General features: G+C 45.7%; 2 protein-coding genes across 4 annotated transcripts in view; both read right to left on the reverse strand.

Moving 5' to 3' along the window:
* Window positions 1-3,120, reverse strand: part of LOC122751899 (zinc finger protein OZF-like) — a 41,117-nt gene extending 37,997 nt beyond the window's left edge. For 2 of the 3 annotated variants that reach the window (XM_043999135.1, XM_043999134.1), the window contains exon 1: window positions 1,957-3,120. In XM_043999135.1, coding sequence (XP_043855070.1) covers window positions 1,957-3,080 — 1,124 coding nt within the window. In that variant the 5' untranslated portion in view covers window positions 3,081-3,120. Of the gene's footprint in view, window positions 1-1,917 lie in introns of all 3 variants that reach the window. The other variant, XM_043999136.1, reaches the window with a different exon arrangement.
* Window positions 3,115-10,853, reverse strand: LOC122748455 (zinc finger protein 688-like). Its single transcript, XM_043994087.1, has 6 exons — window positions 10,811-10,853; window positions 5,894-5,976; window positions 5,096-5,222; window positions 4,071-4,271; window positions 3,210-3,370; window positions 3,115-3,123 (listed from the first exon to the last, which is right to left on the reverse strand). Exons 2-6 carry the CDS (start codon window positions 5,969-5,971, stop codon window positions 3,115-3,117), a joined length of 576 nt encoding a protein of 191 aa, XP_043850022.1. The 5' UTR covers window positions 5,972-5,976; window positions 10,811-10,853.
* Window positions 10,854-15,020: the final 4,167 nt, after the last annotated feature.

Raw genomic sequence — 15,020 nt, forward strand, 5'->3', positions numbered from 1 at the left:
GATGTTCAATTTCCTTATTGCCACACAGAGGTATCTTGGAGATAAAAGACAGTGCCTCGAAGGCACTTAGCAATGGTGGCAGCATTATATAAATGTTGCTCTTTGTCTTTCATTCTCAAGAGGACTGTGGCATCAGGATGATGTCATGACTTGAAGTGAATTGGATTTAAGTGAGGGAGGGCATGCAAGGTCACCAACCTCACCTTCTCCTCCAGAGCCATCTGGGTCCAGTGGCAAGGTATAGATTAGAATGACTGGAGATGGCCCCAGATGTTTATGGCAATTGTGGTTAGGTGACTTGCCCAGTGTCTGAGGTGAGATTTGAACTCAGGTCCTCCCAACTTCAGGGCCTGTGCTCTATTTACAGTGCCACCTAGCTGCCCCTGGTATGCAAATGTAAGGTACTTTTGAACATTGTTTTATCTGGCATGGTCTATTTGCAACACAAATGAGAAGCTGAAAACAAAACCAGAAAGCAAAAAAGCCCAGCCTCTAAAATTGAGACTTGAACGGCAATAAAATATGGACCAATGAACCAGGAACATTTTCTGAAATGAGACTAGGCTCTGGTTCTGAAACCATGACATAAAAATGCATATGAAGTCAGGGAATGAGCAAAGGAAACAACAAAAATAAGCCATAGAAAGCTATATAATTTCAACATCAGTATTTTCTCTGAAGAATAAAATTAGATGTCACAGACCAAGGAGAGTTCATTCTGTCCACTCTCTGGGTCCCTGCCCATCCTGTCATTACACAGACCCAAGTCTCATTTGTCCCTTTGCATTATACTTCTACCAGAGTAAAAGGAGACAAAAAGATTCCAGAGCCCAAAAACTACCTTTACCGAAGGCCAACTGGGGGGGGGGGGGGTTGTGAGGATCAGATGAGATCATCTTGCTTACTCCCTTTCACTTCTTTCTCTCCATGTAGTTCTTCACCATTGATTGATTTGTTGTTCTTTTGTCAGGCATTCTTTACCAAATGAAGCACATAAAATCCCTGATAAGGAGAATCACTGTGACTACAGAAGAGACTAGAGGAAGACTTCATTAAGAAATGGGAATTCTGGGGGCAGCTAGATGCCACAGTGGTTAGATCACCGGCCCTGGAGTCAGGAGGACCTGAGTTCAAATAGATGTGATCTTCTTGATATTGACAGGTAATATAAGAATTACTAACCCTGGTAGTCAAAAGAGGAAACCAAGGCACATGATGCAATGATTTTCTTGAAGCCTCACAGAGGGAGAGCCAGAATGTTAGCCCAAGTCTAAATCCAAGGCTAGGGTTTTATAAGGCCCTGTTGAACTACACTTCTACTTCAGCCACAAAACTGCTCTTCTGACAGTTAAGTTGCAATGACTTTTTTGCCACATACATGACATGCCCAGGGTCTGTTTTTCCATGTGATTCTCCAGGCTTTTATTTTCTGTTCTAGACATACTTCTCACATTCACTATACTGAGCAATCTCTTCCATTTAATGAACTAACCTTTGACAAGGGATGAGTTGCATCTGAAGGCTTTCCAACATTAATAAACTGATATTTGATTTTGATATGATAGTTCTTTCCCAGGAAGATTCCCTCCCATCTCACAAAAGGTAAAAAAAAAATGTATTCTCTGTAAAAAGTGAAGTGATAGTGGATTATAGGCTAATTTTGACTAACAAAATATTTTCCATTTTTAAAGTTTGTCCATTTTTAGCAGAAAGGAATGGTATACATTTAACTAAAATGGCCCAGAGCCATCATAGTTTAATGTTCTTCATCTGCCTTGTTACCCTTTAGTGCTATGTTTATGAATGATACTGTAGTCAAATATATTATACTTTGGGCTGTGCTGTCTCCACTCTGCATCAAGCCATACAATTCTGCTCACGTTTCCTTATAATTCTAGGGATTCTTTCCAGTGAGAATGCTGATGTCGAATGAGATGAGATTTCCTATTAAAGGACTTCCCACACTCCTTACATTTATAAGGTTTCTCTCCAGTATGAACTTTGTTATGTTCAATAAGGGCTGAGCTCCTACTGAAAGCCTTCCCACATTCCTTACATTGATAAGGCTTCTCTCCAGTGTGAATTCTCTGGTGTACAGTAAGGGCTGAGCTTTGACTAAAGGCTTTCCCACATTCCTTACATACATAAGGCTTCTCTCCAGTGTGAATTCTCTGGTGTTGAATGAGGTATGAATTCCAGTGGAAAGCCTTCCCACATTCCTTACATTGATAAGGTTTCTCTCCAGTATGAACACTCTTGTGTACAATAAGAGCTGAATTCTGGCTAAAGGCCTTCCCACATTCACCACATTTATAAGGTTTTTCTCCAGTGTGAATTCTCTGGTGTTGAATGAGAGGTGACTTCCAATTGAAAGCCTTGCCACATTTCTTACATTTATAAAGTTTCTCTTCAGAGTGAATGCTCTGATGAGCAATAAGAGCTGAACTTTGGCTGAAGGCCTTCCCACAGTCCTTACACTGATAAGGTTTCTCTCCAGTATGAATTCTCTGATGTTGTATGAGGCCTGACTTCCATTTGAAGGCCTTCCCACAGTCCTTACATTGATAAGGTTTTTCTTCAGTGTGAACTCTCTGGTGGGCTATAAGGGCTGAGCTATGGCTGAAGGCTTTTCCACATCCCTTACACTCATAAGGCTTCTCTCCAGTGTGAATTCTCTGGTGTCCAATGAGGTATGACTTCCAGTGGAAGGCCTTCCCACATTCCTTACATTCATAAAGTCTCTCTCCATTATGCATTCTTTCATGATTAATAAGGTATGAATATTGGGCAAAGGACTTTCCACAGTCCTTACACATATAAGGTTTCTCTCCAGTGTGAATTATCTGGTCTTTCATACAGTGGGAGATTTTCTGGAAGTTCCTCCCACATTCTTTGGATTCCTCAGTTTTCTCTCCAGTGTGAATTCTCTGATGTTGCACCATCTCTGCATTATGGCTGCAAGTCTTTTCAAATTCCTCACAATCCCAGGATTTCTCTGCTCTACACAGACTTGGGGGTTGAATCAGGGCTGGGAGACCCTCACCTTCATTCTCACTGCATGACCTCTTGGGCCTGCACATGCTCCTGTGGATTTTTTTGCCAATGTCAGTGCAGTCATGGCCTCTGTGCCCAACAGGAGTTTCCTTGTTGAGAACTGATTGCCTGAAATCACTTGGCTGGGAAATGAGCTTCCTTGGAATCTCCCCTGCCAGGCTGGTCATTGGCTTCCATAACCTGATCTCTTGGATTGGAGCATCCACAAAGGTTTTGTTCCTGAGAATCTCCTCAGGGAGTCTTTCCACTGATGCCTCCTCTGGTCCTGCATCTTGGTTTTCTGTAGTCTCCTGGTTCTTGGGTTTAGTATCCCAAGCTGAAATAAAAGGGAAACAGGAGTTGAACCCAGAAGGCTAGGAAGCTAGGCCCAGAGAGTTTCTGTAAAGTCCTGAGCTAAGCTTATTATTAGACAAACATTGTACCAGACTCATGAATCTTCCCACCTCACTGCTCTCCAGGCTGCACTTGGGACTTCCTCTTCAGCCCCAGATTTCACACTTCAGAAAACATAATCCCAGAGAGGGAAGGACATTCAGCTTCAAAATCTGCATCAGTGCAGAGATGGGAGAGCACTCCCTGAATGCCAGAGCTGGAAAGCACTGTTCAGTCAGCTCCTTCTCCTTTGACAAATGGGGAAAGTGAGGCTCAAAGAAGGCAGGGGACTTGCTGAAGCGTGTGTATGTGTGTGTGTGTGTGTGTGGGTCAGGCAGACCCTCTCCAGAGGGGCTATCCTGCCCTACATTTAGAGGGAACTCAAAGGATGCCCATCACTTCAGCGTCCAGGATAGGGAGTTGGGGAAATCGCCGTTAGGTGTGTGAGCTTGATTCTGGGCTGAATATTTTGTTTTCCATTTAGTAGTTGAGCATTGGTGCAAAGGGCTCATGGAGGGATGTGGCAAAACCCCTGCCTGTCTGCAGAGTTATGGCTGTAGGACTTAATGGGACTGTGGGAGTGAGTCTCCTATCTATGGCCACTGATGGTCATCTTCTCCATCCCCCTGCCCTCACACACCTACCTGCACCACCCAGTGTTTCAAAGATGGCCACATATAAGAGACCTGCAGGGCTGCTCCATCCACTGGCTCCCAGATGACTCCTGGGATTTTCTCCTGCAGAGAAGGAGGTGCTTCTGGCAGTGTGAACCAATGGATCCCATGTCTGTGGCTCTGCCCCTGTCTCCAACCAGGAGATGAGACCTGGCTTGGGCCCAGGAAGTCCTGCTCAAGGGGAGAAAATGAGAGCTCTGCATGTGCTGAAGGTGGAAGGGGGTCAGGAAGGAGAGGGGCAAGGTGTGGTGGGACTAATAATGACTGAGAGGACGACAAGAGGGCTCTGACTGTGTGAGGTTGAGAGCCATGAGAACAGGCCATTTCCCACCTTATCAGCTCTCAGCTCCCCTCAGAAGCACAGATCTCTTCTGTGACAGTCCTCACAATGAGTCATCTGGGCCCAGCCTCGAGAATCCTGCTATCGAGGAAGGTCATGTCTCTGGGGCTCAGTTTGCACAAATACAAAATGACACTGGCAGAGCCTGAGGAATCTGGACTGAGACCCAGAGACTGTTCTCTGTGTTTCTGAGGTAGTGGAAAGAAAGTGACAATGTACCACCCATCAACATTCTCCTTGGCTGGGACCATTGAGGCACCATTTCAAGCCCCGCACCTCTTGTTCCCTTGTAGGGTGACCTTGGATCAATCATCTCCTCACTTTGGGCCAGTTTCCTCCACTGAAAATGAAGGGGCTGCAGTGAATGCTCTCCAATAGTCCTGGAAACGGCACATTCTCCAATACTGCAGTTTGAAGAGAAGTGGCCCTTCCCTGTTAGAATCACTCTAACCTATGGATGTCCTTACGGGGCCATCATGAGGAGCAGCCTCTGATCAGAAAGGGCCAGGGAGGTGATGACAGACCGTGGCCCTTGGACCGAAGGACAACAGGAGGCTCTGCCTTCAGAAGGCCCTGCCAGAGAAGGGTCCTACAGATCTATGCACCAGAGATGCCCCCAGGGCAGACCTCCCTCCCCAAGGGGAGGCATCCTTACCCAGGGACACCAGGTTCCTGTAGTTCTCCAGCATCACATCTCTGTAGAGCTCTCTCTGAGCAGTGCTCAAGCATCCCCACTCAGCCCAGGTGAAATCCAAGGCCACATCCCTGAAGGTCACTGCTTCCTGAAACACCAAACGCATTAATGCCAGCCAGAGGCCACATGCTTACAGTGCCCGGGGTGGGGGGAGGGTGTGAGGGAAGAGGGAAGAAGGTAGAGGGAAACATTGGCACATGGGGAGTGGCCCAGAATGGACAGAAAGTAGACGTGAAAGTGTTCTGGAGACGGGAAAGAAAGGGTTGACTAAGGCTGATAGAAAGACTGCCCAGTATGAGGAGGCCAGCAGAGCTGGCACCACAGGAGTTAGAGGTCATCTAGTCTAATTCCCCTAATGTACAGATGAGAAAACTGAGGCCCAGGGAAGGTATCTGGAGTGGAAATGTCCAGGTCATTCAAGAAAGAAGTAGTAGAGCCAGGATTGTGACCCAGCTCCTCAGAGGAAAAAATTGGCCTGAGACAGCACAGCTATTGACCTGCTGGTGGACGCTGGGTAAGTGATTCCCGTTTGGTTTCAGTGTCCACAGTCAACTGAGAGTTGGACCTGGTGACTTCCAAGTACCTTCCCTCACTATGAGAGCCAGGGAAGGGACCTCAGAGGCACACTCACAGGGCATGGGTCAGATCCGGCTAATCAGCAGCCGGTTCTCCTCATGATGGCCAAGTGCAAGAACCTCAGGACGGCAGCCTGGCCATGGGAATGAGGGTGTCCTAGGGAGAGAGGAGACCCCAACTCACCTGTGCTAGGGCCAAGAGGACCCCAGTGGATGCTCCATCCTCCTCTGGGCTCCCCTCTTGGACGCAACCAACAGACATCAGGCCTGTGGGAAGAGAGAGTAATGGCTCTGAAGGAAGTTGGGGGATGGCTGTTTAGTCTCTGAACCAATTAGGCAAGACACCTCCTGAGAGCAGTTAGAAGTGCTCTATAACCCAGGGAGCAGGTATACATGTGCATGGGTGCATGCACACACACACACACACACACACACACACAGAAGAGATGGTCCTGAAATCTCCTAAGGTCACAGAACTGTGGAAAGAGGAGAGAAGTGATAACACAGATGTGGAAGGGAGAAAGAGCAGGAATTCTTCACATTTTTGTGTCTTAGGCCCCCTGGGCAGTCAGTCTAGAGAAGCGTATGAAAACCTCAGAAGCAGAGTTTTAGGGTATGAAATAGAATTATACTGCAAACCAATTATAATGAAGGACACTTATCAACATACATGATTTTTAAAAGTCCATGGGGGGGGCAGCTAGGTGGCACAGTGGATAGAGCACTGGTCCTGGATTCAGGAGAACCTGAGTTCAAATCCAGCCTCAGACACTTAATACTTACTAGCTGTGTGACCCTGGGCAAGTCACTTAACCCCAATTGCCTCACCCCCCCCAAAAAAATTCCCACTTAAAAGTCCATGGGCTCCAGGGTAAGAACACCTGGTACAGGGCAGCTAGATGGCACAGTGGATAAAGCACCGGCCCTGGATTCGGTAAGACCTGAGTTCAAATCCGACCTCAGACACTTGACAATTACTAGCTGTGTGACTCTGGGCAAGTCACTTAACCCTTATTGCCCTGAAAAAAAAATAGAAACCCTGGTACAGAGAGAAAGTTCCAGGCTGAGTCTTGGAGGCCCCCCCTTTGAGGGATAAGAGACAGAAGGCAATGAAGAAGAGGGAAGGAGGGAGCAGCTGGTGATGGGAGCAGCAGAACCTTGGAAACCAGGGTGGCTCCAGGAGGGCAGAGAATAGGGTATGTCTTCGGGCCTCTTTGAGGAGGGAGAAACTTGTCTTGACTTCATACCCTCTTGTGAGTTTGCTTTGATTTACTCCATGTTTTCAAAAGAGGAAGAAGTATAGCTGCTCTTTATGTGGTGGCAAGGAATTGGAAGTTGAGGGGATGCCCATCAATTGGGGAATGGCTGGACAAGTTGTGGTATATGAATGTAATGGAATACTATTGTGCTGTAAGAAACGATGAGCAGGTGGAGTTCAGAGAAACCTGGAAGGACTTGCATGAACTGATGATGAGTGAGATGAGCAGAACCAGAAGAACATTATACACAGTATCATCAAGACTGTGTTGACCAACTGCGATAGACTAGATTCTTCTCACCAATCCAACGGAACAAGAATGTTCCAAGGGACTCATGATGGAAAAGGCTCCCCAAACCCAGGGGGAAAAAAGGAACTGTGGGATATGGATGCTGATTAGACCATACTATTTCTTTTGTTTTTGATGCTGTTGGTTTTCTGATTTCAGGTTTTTCCTTTTTGCTCTGATCCTTCTCATATAGCATGACTAATGCAGAAATATGTTTGATGTTATTGTGTATATTTAACCTATGTCAGATTGCCTGCTGTCTAGGGGAGGGGGGGAGGGAGAAAAATTTGAAATTTGAAATCTTATATAAGCAAATCTTGAAAACTATTTTTACATGTAACTGGAAAATAATAAAATACTTTTATTTAAATAAAAAAAAAGAAAGGATGAGCAGGTGGAGTTCAGAGAAACCTGGAGGGTCTTGCGTGGACTGATGATGAGTGAGATGAGCAGAACCAGAAGAACATTGTACACAGTATCATCAACATTGTGTGTTGATCTACTGTGATGGACTATAATTTTTTTCACCAATGCAATGGTACAGAAGAGTTCCAGGGAACTCATGATGGAAGAGGATCTCCAAATCCAGGAAAAAAAAAAAGAACTGTGGAGTATAGATGCTGAATGAACCATACTATTTTGTTTTTGGTGCTGATGTTTTTCTATTTTGAAGTTTTTCCTCATTGCTCTGATTTTTGTCTTATAACATGACTAATGAAGAAATATGTTTAATGTTATTATGTGCATATATATATATATATATATATATATATATATATATATAACCTATATCAGATTACCTGCTGTCTAGGGGAGGGGGAGGGAGGGGAGGGAGGGAGAAAAATCTGAAATTGGAAAGCTTGTATAAACAAAAGTTGAGAACTATCTTTACATGTAACGGAAAAAAAATACTTTATTAAAAAATAAGAAAAATTTTTAAAAAGAGGAAGAAGTGAAGAGTTGTCCTCTGGCTACTCTATAGGCATGGGAAGAGTGAGTACCTGCAAGGGAGATGAGGGCAGAAGGAGTGAAATTCTCCCCCACCCTTGCAAACAGACTCAGGAGATCTTCAGTCTTGCTTTATCCATTGGCTCCTTTCCTGTTACTGCAAACATGCCTTGGTGTCCTTCATCCTTAGAAAATTCTTAATTGTTCCTCCCAACCCCTCACGAGGTTACCCTGCATCTCTCTTCCTTTTGACAGTCAAACTTCTGGAAGGGGCAATCTGCCCTTCTTGCCTACATTTCCTCCAACTTGCTTTGAGATCCTTGGCAAACCTGGTTTCTGACCACAACCCTCATCTCTCTGAACTCAGGCTCTATGCAGACTAATGAATCCAGTGGCCTCTTCTCACTTCTCTGAGCAAGAAGGGGAAGGGAAGGAGCATTTCTTAAGCACCTTTCATGTGCCAGGGACTATGCCTGGTGCTTTACACATATGAGCTCATTTGATCTTGACAACCCTGGGAGGAAGGTGCTATTATCACCCCCATATTACAGTTGAGGAAACTGAGGCAAACTCAGGAGAAGTGACTTGCCCAGTGTCACACAGCTAGTAAGTGTCTGAGGCCAGATTTGAATTCAGGTCTTCCTGACTCCAGCTCCAAGGTTGCACCCACTGCACCATCCTGCTGCTTCTCCACAGGTTCTAGCAATGGCAAAGCCTCCCTACTCCTAGATACTGTGTCATCTTTTGGTTTCAAAGGGGGCAGCTAGGTGGCGCAGTGGGTAGAGCACTGGCCCTGGAGTCAGGAAGACCTGAGTTCAAATCTAGCCTTAGACACTTGACACTTACTAGCTGTGTGACCCTGGGCAAGTCACTTAACCCCAATTGCCTAACCAAAAATCAAATCAAATCAAGTCTTGGTTTCATAGGGATGACACTCTGGCTTTTTTGCTACCAAGAAGTTTGCTCCAATGGGTGAACCAATTAGCAAGCACTGATTAAGTTCATACTGTGTGAGGTTTGGGGGCCACAGAAACAAAACCGAGAGAAATCCCTGTGCTCAAGGGCCTTACATTGCATGGAAGGAAACAGGACCTGCAGTTACAAGGAGATACAACACAGACACAGAGAAAATGCCCAAGAAGGTGGTAGGGGTAGGAAGGGCCATCTGGGGTCTGCTGGGAAAATGCCAAGCAGATGGCTTTCTTTGCATCTCTCCTGGATGCTGTGGGGAAGCCCTGCAGGTCTTGAGCAGAGGCATCCTGTGTTGCACAAGGTGGGTATGAGGTGCCAGGCTGGAGTGAGGAGAGAGACAAGGGCTACAGAGATCTGGCAGACGTCTGCACTGTGGAGCCCGTGTGAGCTGAGGAAATCACCAGAGGAGAACACATCCCCTAGTACCACCCCTCCACCCCTGCTCCAGGCTGGAGCCTGGGTCGACTTCTCTCTCAACTCTGCATCCATCTCCAGAGGCACAACCATCATCTCTGCACACGGGACTCCATATGCAGCCTCATTCACCTCTATTCATTCCATTGAATACTGCCAACCCTTCCAGAGCATCTGGGACAGGCGCTGTCCGCGGTGCTGGAGCCCTGCCCAAGAAGGAACCCTGCTGACTCTCCCCTGCAGGACCAGCTGGGCCAGGCGCTGTCCGCGGTGCTGGAGCCCTGCCCAAGGAGGAAACCCGGCTGACTCTCAAAGGGGCCAGGCGCTGTCCGCGGTGCTGGAGCCCTGCCCAAGGAGGAAACCCTGCTGACTCTCCCCTGAAGGACCAGCTGGGCCAGCCGCTGTCCGCGGTGCTGGAGCCCTGCCCAAGGAGGAAACCCGGCTGACTCTCCCCCTGCAGGACCAGCCGCTGTCCGCGGTGCTGGAGCCCTTCCCAAGAAGGAACCCTGCTGACTCTCCCCCTGCAGGACCAGCTGGGCCTCTCTTCAGGGATAGACAACAGGCATCTTACATATATGTAACTGACTCTACCCCAAGCCCGATCCCATGGCCTCACATGTGTCTGCGTGAAGCAGGAAGGGCACCCTGGACAGCTCAGGGAGCAGAGGCCTGCCTGACCTTGGGGGTACATGAGTTGATGGCCTGTCTGGAATCCCTAGGAGAGGAGACTAAATGGTGGCCTAAACAGGAGACTGAGGGAGAATCTGGCCTTGGAGCTGAGGGCCTCAAGCACAACCCGGGTTCAAAACACTGGGCTGGGTCCAGGAGGAGCTCGGTTCTAATCCTGCCTCTGGTCCTCTCTCTACGACATTGGGCTATACCTTTTAGGCTCACGGGGCCCCACTGGAGCTCCATGTCAGGCCAGACTCCCCAACAGAAAATGGTTGGGGCTCCGGTGTGAGTCTGGGCTGCCCAGGCCTTGCCCCGACCTGAGGCGCCCTTCTTCCTCCCTCCTTTCCAGGAGCAGAATGACGACCCATAGACACTCGGGAAGTCACCCCCACCCCCACCCCCACCCCGACTTCCCACGCACACGCATGCTCTCGCACACAGACGTGCTCACACGAACAGACACACGCACCCTCCCCAATGCTGAATGGCGCGCACACACACGCGCTGCGCGCGCACATAGACACAAGAGGCTGGAGAGAAGGACGCACCTGGGCAAACTCGCCTCCAGGCCTGCTAAAATGGAGCCTCCCCCAGCGGAGACCTCTGGGAAGCGGAAGTGGCTCAGATGTAGGCAGCGCATACTGTCCGACGCGCATGCGCTCGTGTCGGACTAGGGGTTCGTCGGGGATGGGGGCAGAGTAAGGATACTTCCCGTTGTGGGACTGAAGTGGGGTTTGGTGGCGGGAAGGGCAAGGGGCTGGGGTCATGTTTACGCGCTGGAGCCTTTTGAAAGCCAACCTTGCAGACCAGCACTCCAATCCTGTAGAGAAAGAAGCAATGACCCACCCTCCCTCCCTTCCTCGAACTCCTCCCCCATCATTTCTCAACGCGCATGTACCGTTCTTCCCTAGCCGTTTTGATGGCTGTGAATTTTAACGTAGGAAAAATGGTGTGTTTGTTGCCAGCAAGCTCTGGGATCCATCCACGTTCGCCTCGTCTATCCCTTTTCTTTTCCTCTAACAAATTCCAAGACCACTTTTCCCTTCCCCGCGGATTCCCAAGATTTCCACCCCAGTGACCAGTTCTTTCCTCCTTGTGAAAAATCAGGTCTGCATGAACATTTCCTCTTGTTGATTCCCCCACTTTTCAGGCAGTGACAGGGATTAGTTGCTGGAATGGAAATGATGGGACACTAGGGGAAGTGACCATGCCTTCTTTGAGTCTGTGGTAGAAGAGAGAAAATCTCATTCATCTAATGACAAGAGGTTTCCTAAATGGTTGCCTTTCTCCAGTGGCCCAAGATTCATAATCATCTCAGTTTGTGTAAGGAATTTATTCACACATTGTTATGGGGTTGTAGGAAAACTCTTTAAGATTTTCTTTACTCTGCCTCTTCACACTTTGATTATATCCCATGACTTCTGTTATTACTCAAGAAAATTGTTTTCATATAGTTCCTGGGTTTGTGTTGGCAGTATTACCCAAATTTTCCAGATGAAGAAATTGACGTTAAAATTACTTGCCCAGGGTCACACAGCTAGTAAGTGATTGATTGAGTGATTCAGGCCAAATCTGAACTCAGATCTTCTTACCCTGAGGCCCAGCACAGGAAAGAGGGACTTCAATGAATTTGATTTAAAAATCATAAGCAAACACATTCAGGTAACTATGGCTAGGAGAATTCTTAATGTAAGAGATGTATTTTTAAATTTTAACTATATATAATTTAAAAGATTTGAATGAAATAAAGATAAAATATGACTAAAAATTATAGTCTGGAGATTATGTCAAGGATCACATCAAAAAAGGCACAAGAGGGGCAGCTAGGTGGCACAGTGGATAAAGCACCAGCCCTGGATTCAGGAGTACCTGAGTTCAAATCCAGCCTCAGACACTTAACACTTAACTAACTGTGTGACCCTAGGCAAGTCACTTAACCCCAATTGCCTCACCAAAAAAAAAAATTTTTTAAAAAAGGCACAAGAAGAGTCATTACAGTTAAGGAATAGAGAGAATGCCTTCAAAATTGGCAAAAATGACAAAAATTAAACCATATTTAATTTTTTAAATTTCAAAATTCACCACCATGAAAGAAAATGAGTACATCATATACACATATACATAAAAATCAGAAAAAGGATTGCATATGAAATAATTTCTATTGTTTATTGCTTGATTTTCATTTTGAGATATTAAAAAAATTTCACATGGCACCTTCACATCTGTCCTGACTCATTCTGGCTTTCCTCCTGTTCTATTGTGTGAGTATTAAAAACATGCAACTATTTCCTTCCTTTTCTGTGGGATGGCGGAAAGGCAATCCTACTCCTAGTTTCCATCAGAATGCCAACTTTTCCCACAAAAATGCCAACCCCCTCCCAAATATTGGAAAGAAAAGCACACAGTCAGGCTAAATAAATTCTCACCTTGTCCATGCCACCAAATGTACTCTTTATTCACCATCTGGAATTGATCACATTTTGGTCAGTAGACAGCACAGATCTTTATATATAAGCCCTCTGGAATTGTGATGGGTGATTATAATGATCAGAGTTGTGCTGTCTTTCAAAGCTCTTGGTCTTTAGAAATGTTATTGTTGGGGCAGCTAGGTGGCGCAGTGGATAGAGCACCAGTCCTGGAGTCAGGCAGACCTCAGTTCAAATCCGGCCTCAGACACTTAACACTTACTAGCTGTGTGACCCTGGGCAAGTCACTTAATCCCAATTGCCTCACCAAACCCCCCCCCCAAATGTTATTGTTGACAATGATTCCCTTAATGAATTCTGTTCATTCTGTATCAGTTCACGTGGCTCTTCTGCATTTTGAATAATTGCCTGTCTTTGATGGCATGTTTGTGTTCAGTTCCATCCATATGCCGATATTTGTTCAGCTGTTGCCCTACAGCAGAACATCCCACCTCAATTTCTAGTTCTTTACCATAACAGAAGGAGCTGTTACAAATAATTTTTTTATAGTTGAGAACTTTTCCTGTCTTTGACTTAAGAGAACACACACACACACACACACACACACACACACACACACACACACACGTGATGTCATTGAGTCAAAAGCCAAAGTCACTTTTGGGGCTTCACAGCTTCACCAATAGTGAATTAAAGTGCCTATAATCATTAGTAAATTTGAGCATACATGCTTCAGTTTGTTTTTTTAAATTGTTAAATTAATATTAAATTTTCTCTGATCCTAACCCTAACCCAGACTCTTGAAACTAATATGTCGTCAAAGAAAATAAATTCCCTGAAATATGTCATTTCCAGGAATGTGATGATATATGATGGACAGTAAGAAATGAGGATTGCAGTGAAAGGAAGGATGCATGAACTAATGTAAAGTGAGCAGAGCCAGAACACCTTACAAATAGAAATGCTATTGTAGTGAAAAATGTCTCAGAGACTTAAGCGCCCTGATCAGTGTAATGACCAACCATGTCTGCAGAGGACCAAAGACAATATACCCTGCCCAAGTCCAGGGAGGTGAAGGACTCAGAGTGCATGATGAGACATGGACAATATGGAAACCTTGCCCCTCAATATACATGTTTGTAAATTTCTTCCAGTGTTTATGATTAGTCTTTTCTTATCACTTTTGTTGTTCAATCATTTCAGTTGTGTCTGACTCTTCATGATTCTATGGAGTTCTCTTTGCTTTTTTTTTAATTTTTGGAAGTAGATTTTTTTTTGGCAGGGCAATGAGGGTTAAGTGACTTGCCCAGGGTCACACAGCTAGTAAGTGTCAAGTGTCTGAGGCCAGGTTTGAACTCAGGTCTTCCTGTATCCAGGGCCAGTGCTTTATCCACTGTGCCACCTAGCTGCCCCTTGCTTTTCTTTTCTTTTTTTTTAATGAGGCAATTGGAGTTAAGTGACTTGCCCAGGGTCACACAGCTAGTAAGTGTTAAGTGTCTGAGGCTGGATTTGAACTCAGGTCCTCCTGACTCCAGGGCTGGTGCTCTATCCACTGCACCACCTAGCTGCCCCCTTGCTTTTCTTTTTAAAGCCATTTCATTTCTTTTTAAAATTAAATCTTCCCCTCCTCCCAATTAACAGGCATATGTTTTCTCTCTTCACTTCCCTCTCTCCCCCAGTGGGAGAAAAAGGGGGAAAAAGCCCTTGTAACAAATATGCAGTCAAACAAACCTATCCCCATGTTGGTCAGGTCAAAAAATGTTTTTCTCACTTTGTGTATTGATTCCACCCCAAATCTATCCAGAGGTAAGCAGCATGTGTCAATCTTGGCCTTTTGGTATTATGATTGGCCATTGCACTGACACAAGATCTTAAGTTTTTCAAAGTTGCTTATTTTTGCCATGTTGTTAGTGTACAGAATTCTCCAGTTCTGCTCATTCCCCTTACAATTGGTTCAGATGAATCTTCCAGGTTTCTTTGAAGCCATCTTTTTCTTTTCTTGACACACCAGAGTAGTCTATTACATCAATATGCCATAATTTGTTCAGGTACTCTCCAATTGATGGTTTCTAATTCTTTGCCACCATAAAAAGGATTTCTATAAATATTTTTGTACATTTGGGTAGTTTTCTTTCTTTGATCTCTTGGAGGTGTAGGCCAAGTAAGGGTATTACTGCTGGGCCAAAGAGTATACACTTATAATGACTTTTAGGCATTGTTCTACATTGCTTTCAGAATGTCTTGGCCATTCTCCACTAGCAGGGCATCAATGGACCTGTTTTCCCATAGCACCTCCAGAATTTGCCATTTTGTTCTTTTGTCAACTTTGTCA

The sequence above is a fragment of the Dromiciops gliroides genome, chromosome 3, assembly GCF_019393635.1.
Source record: "Dromiciops gliroides isolate mDroGli1 chromosome 3, mDroGli1.pri, whole genome shotgun sequence".
In the NCBI taxonomy this organism is placed as follows: domain Eukaryota; kingdom Metazoa; phylum Chordata; class Mammalia; order Microbiotheria; family Microbiotheriidae; genus Dromiciops; species Dromiciops gliroides.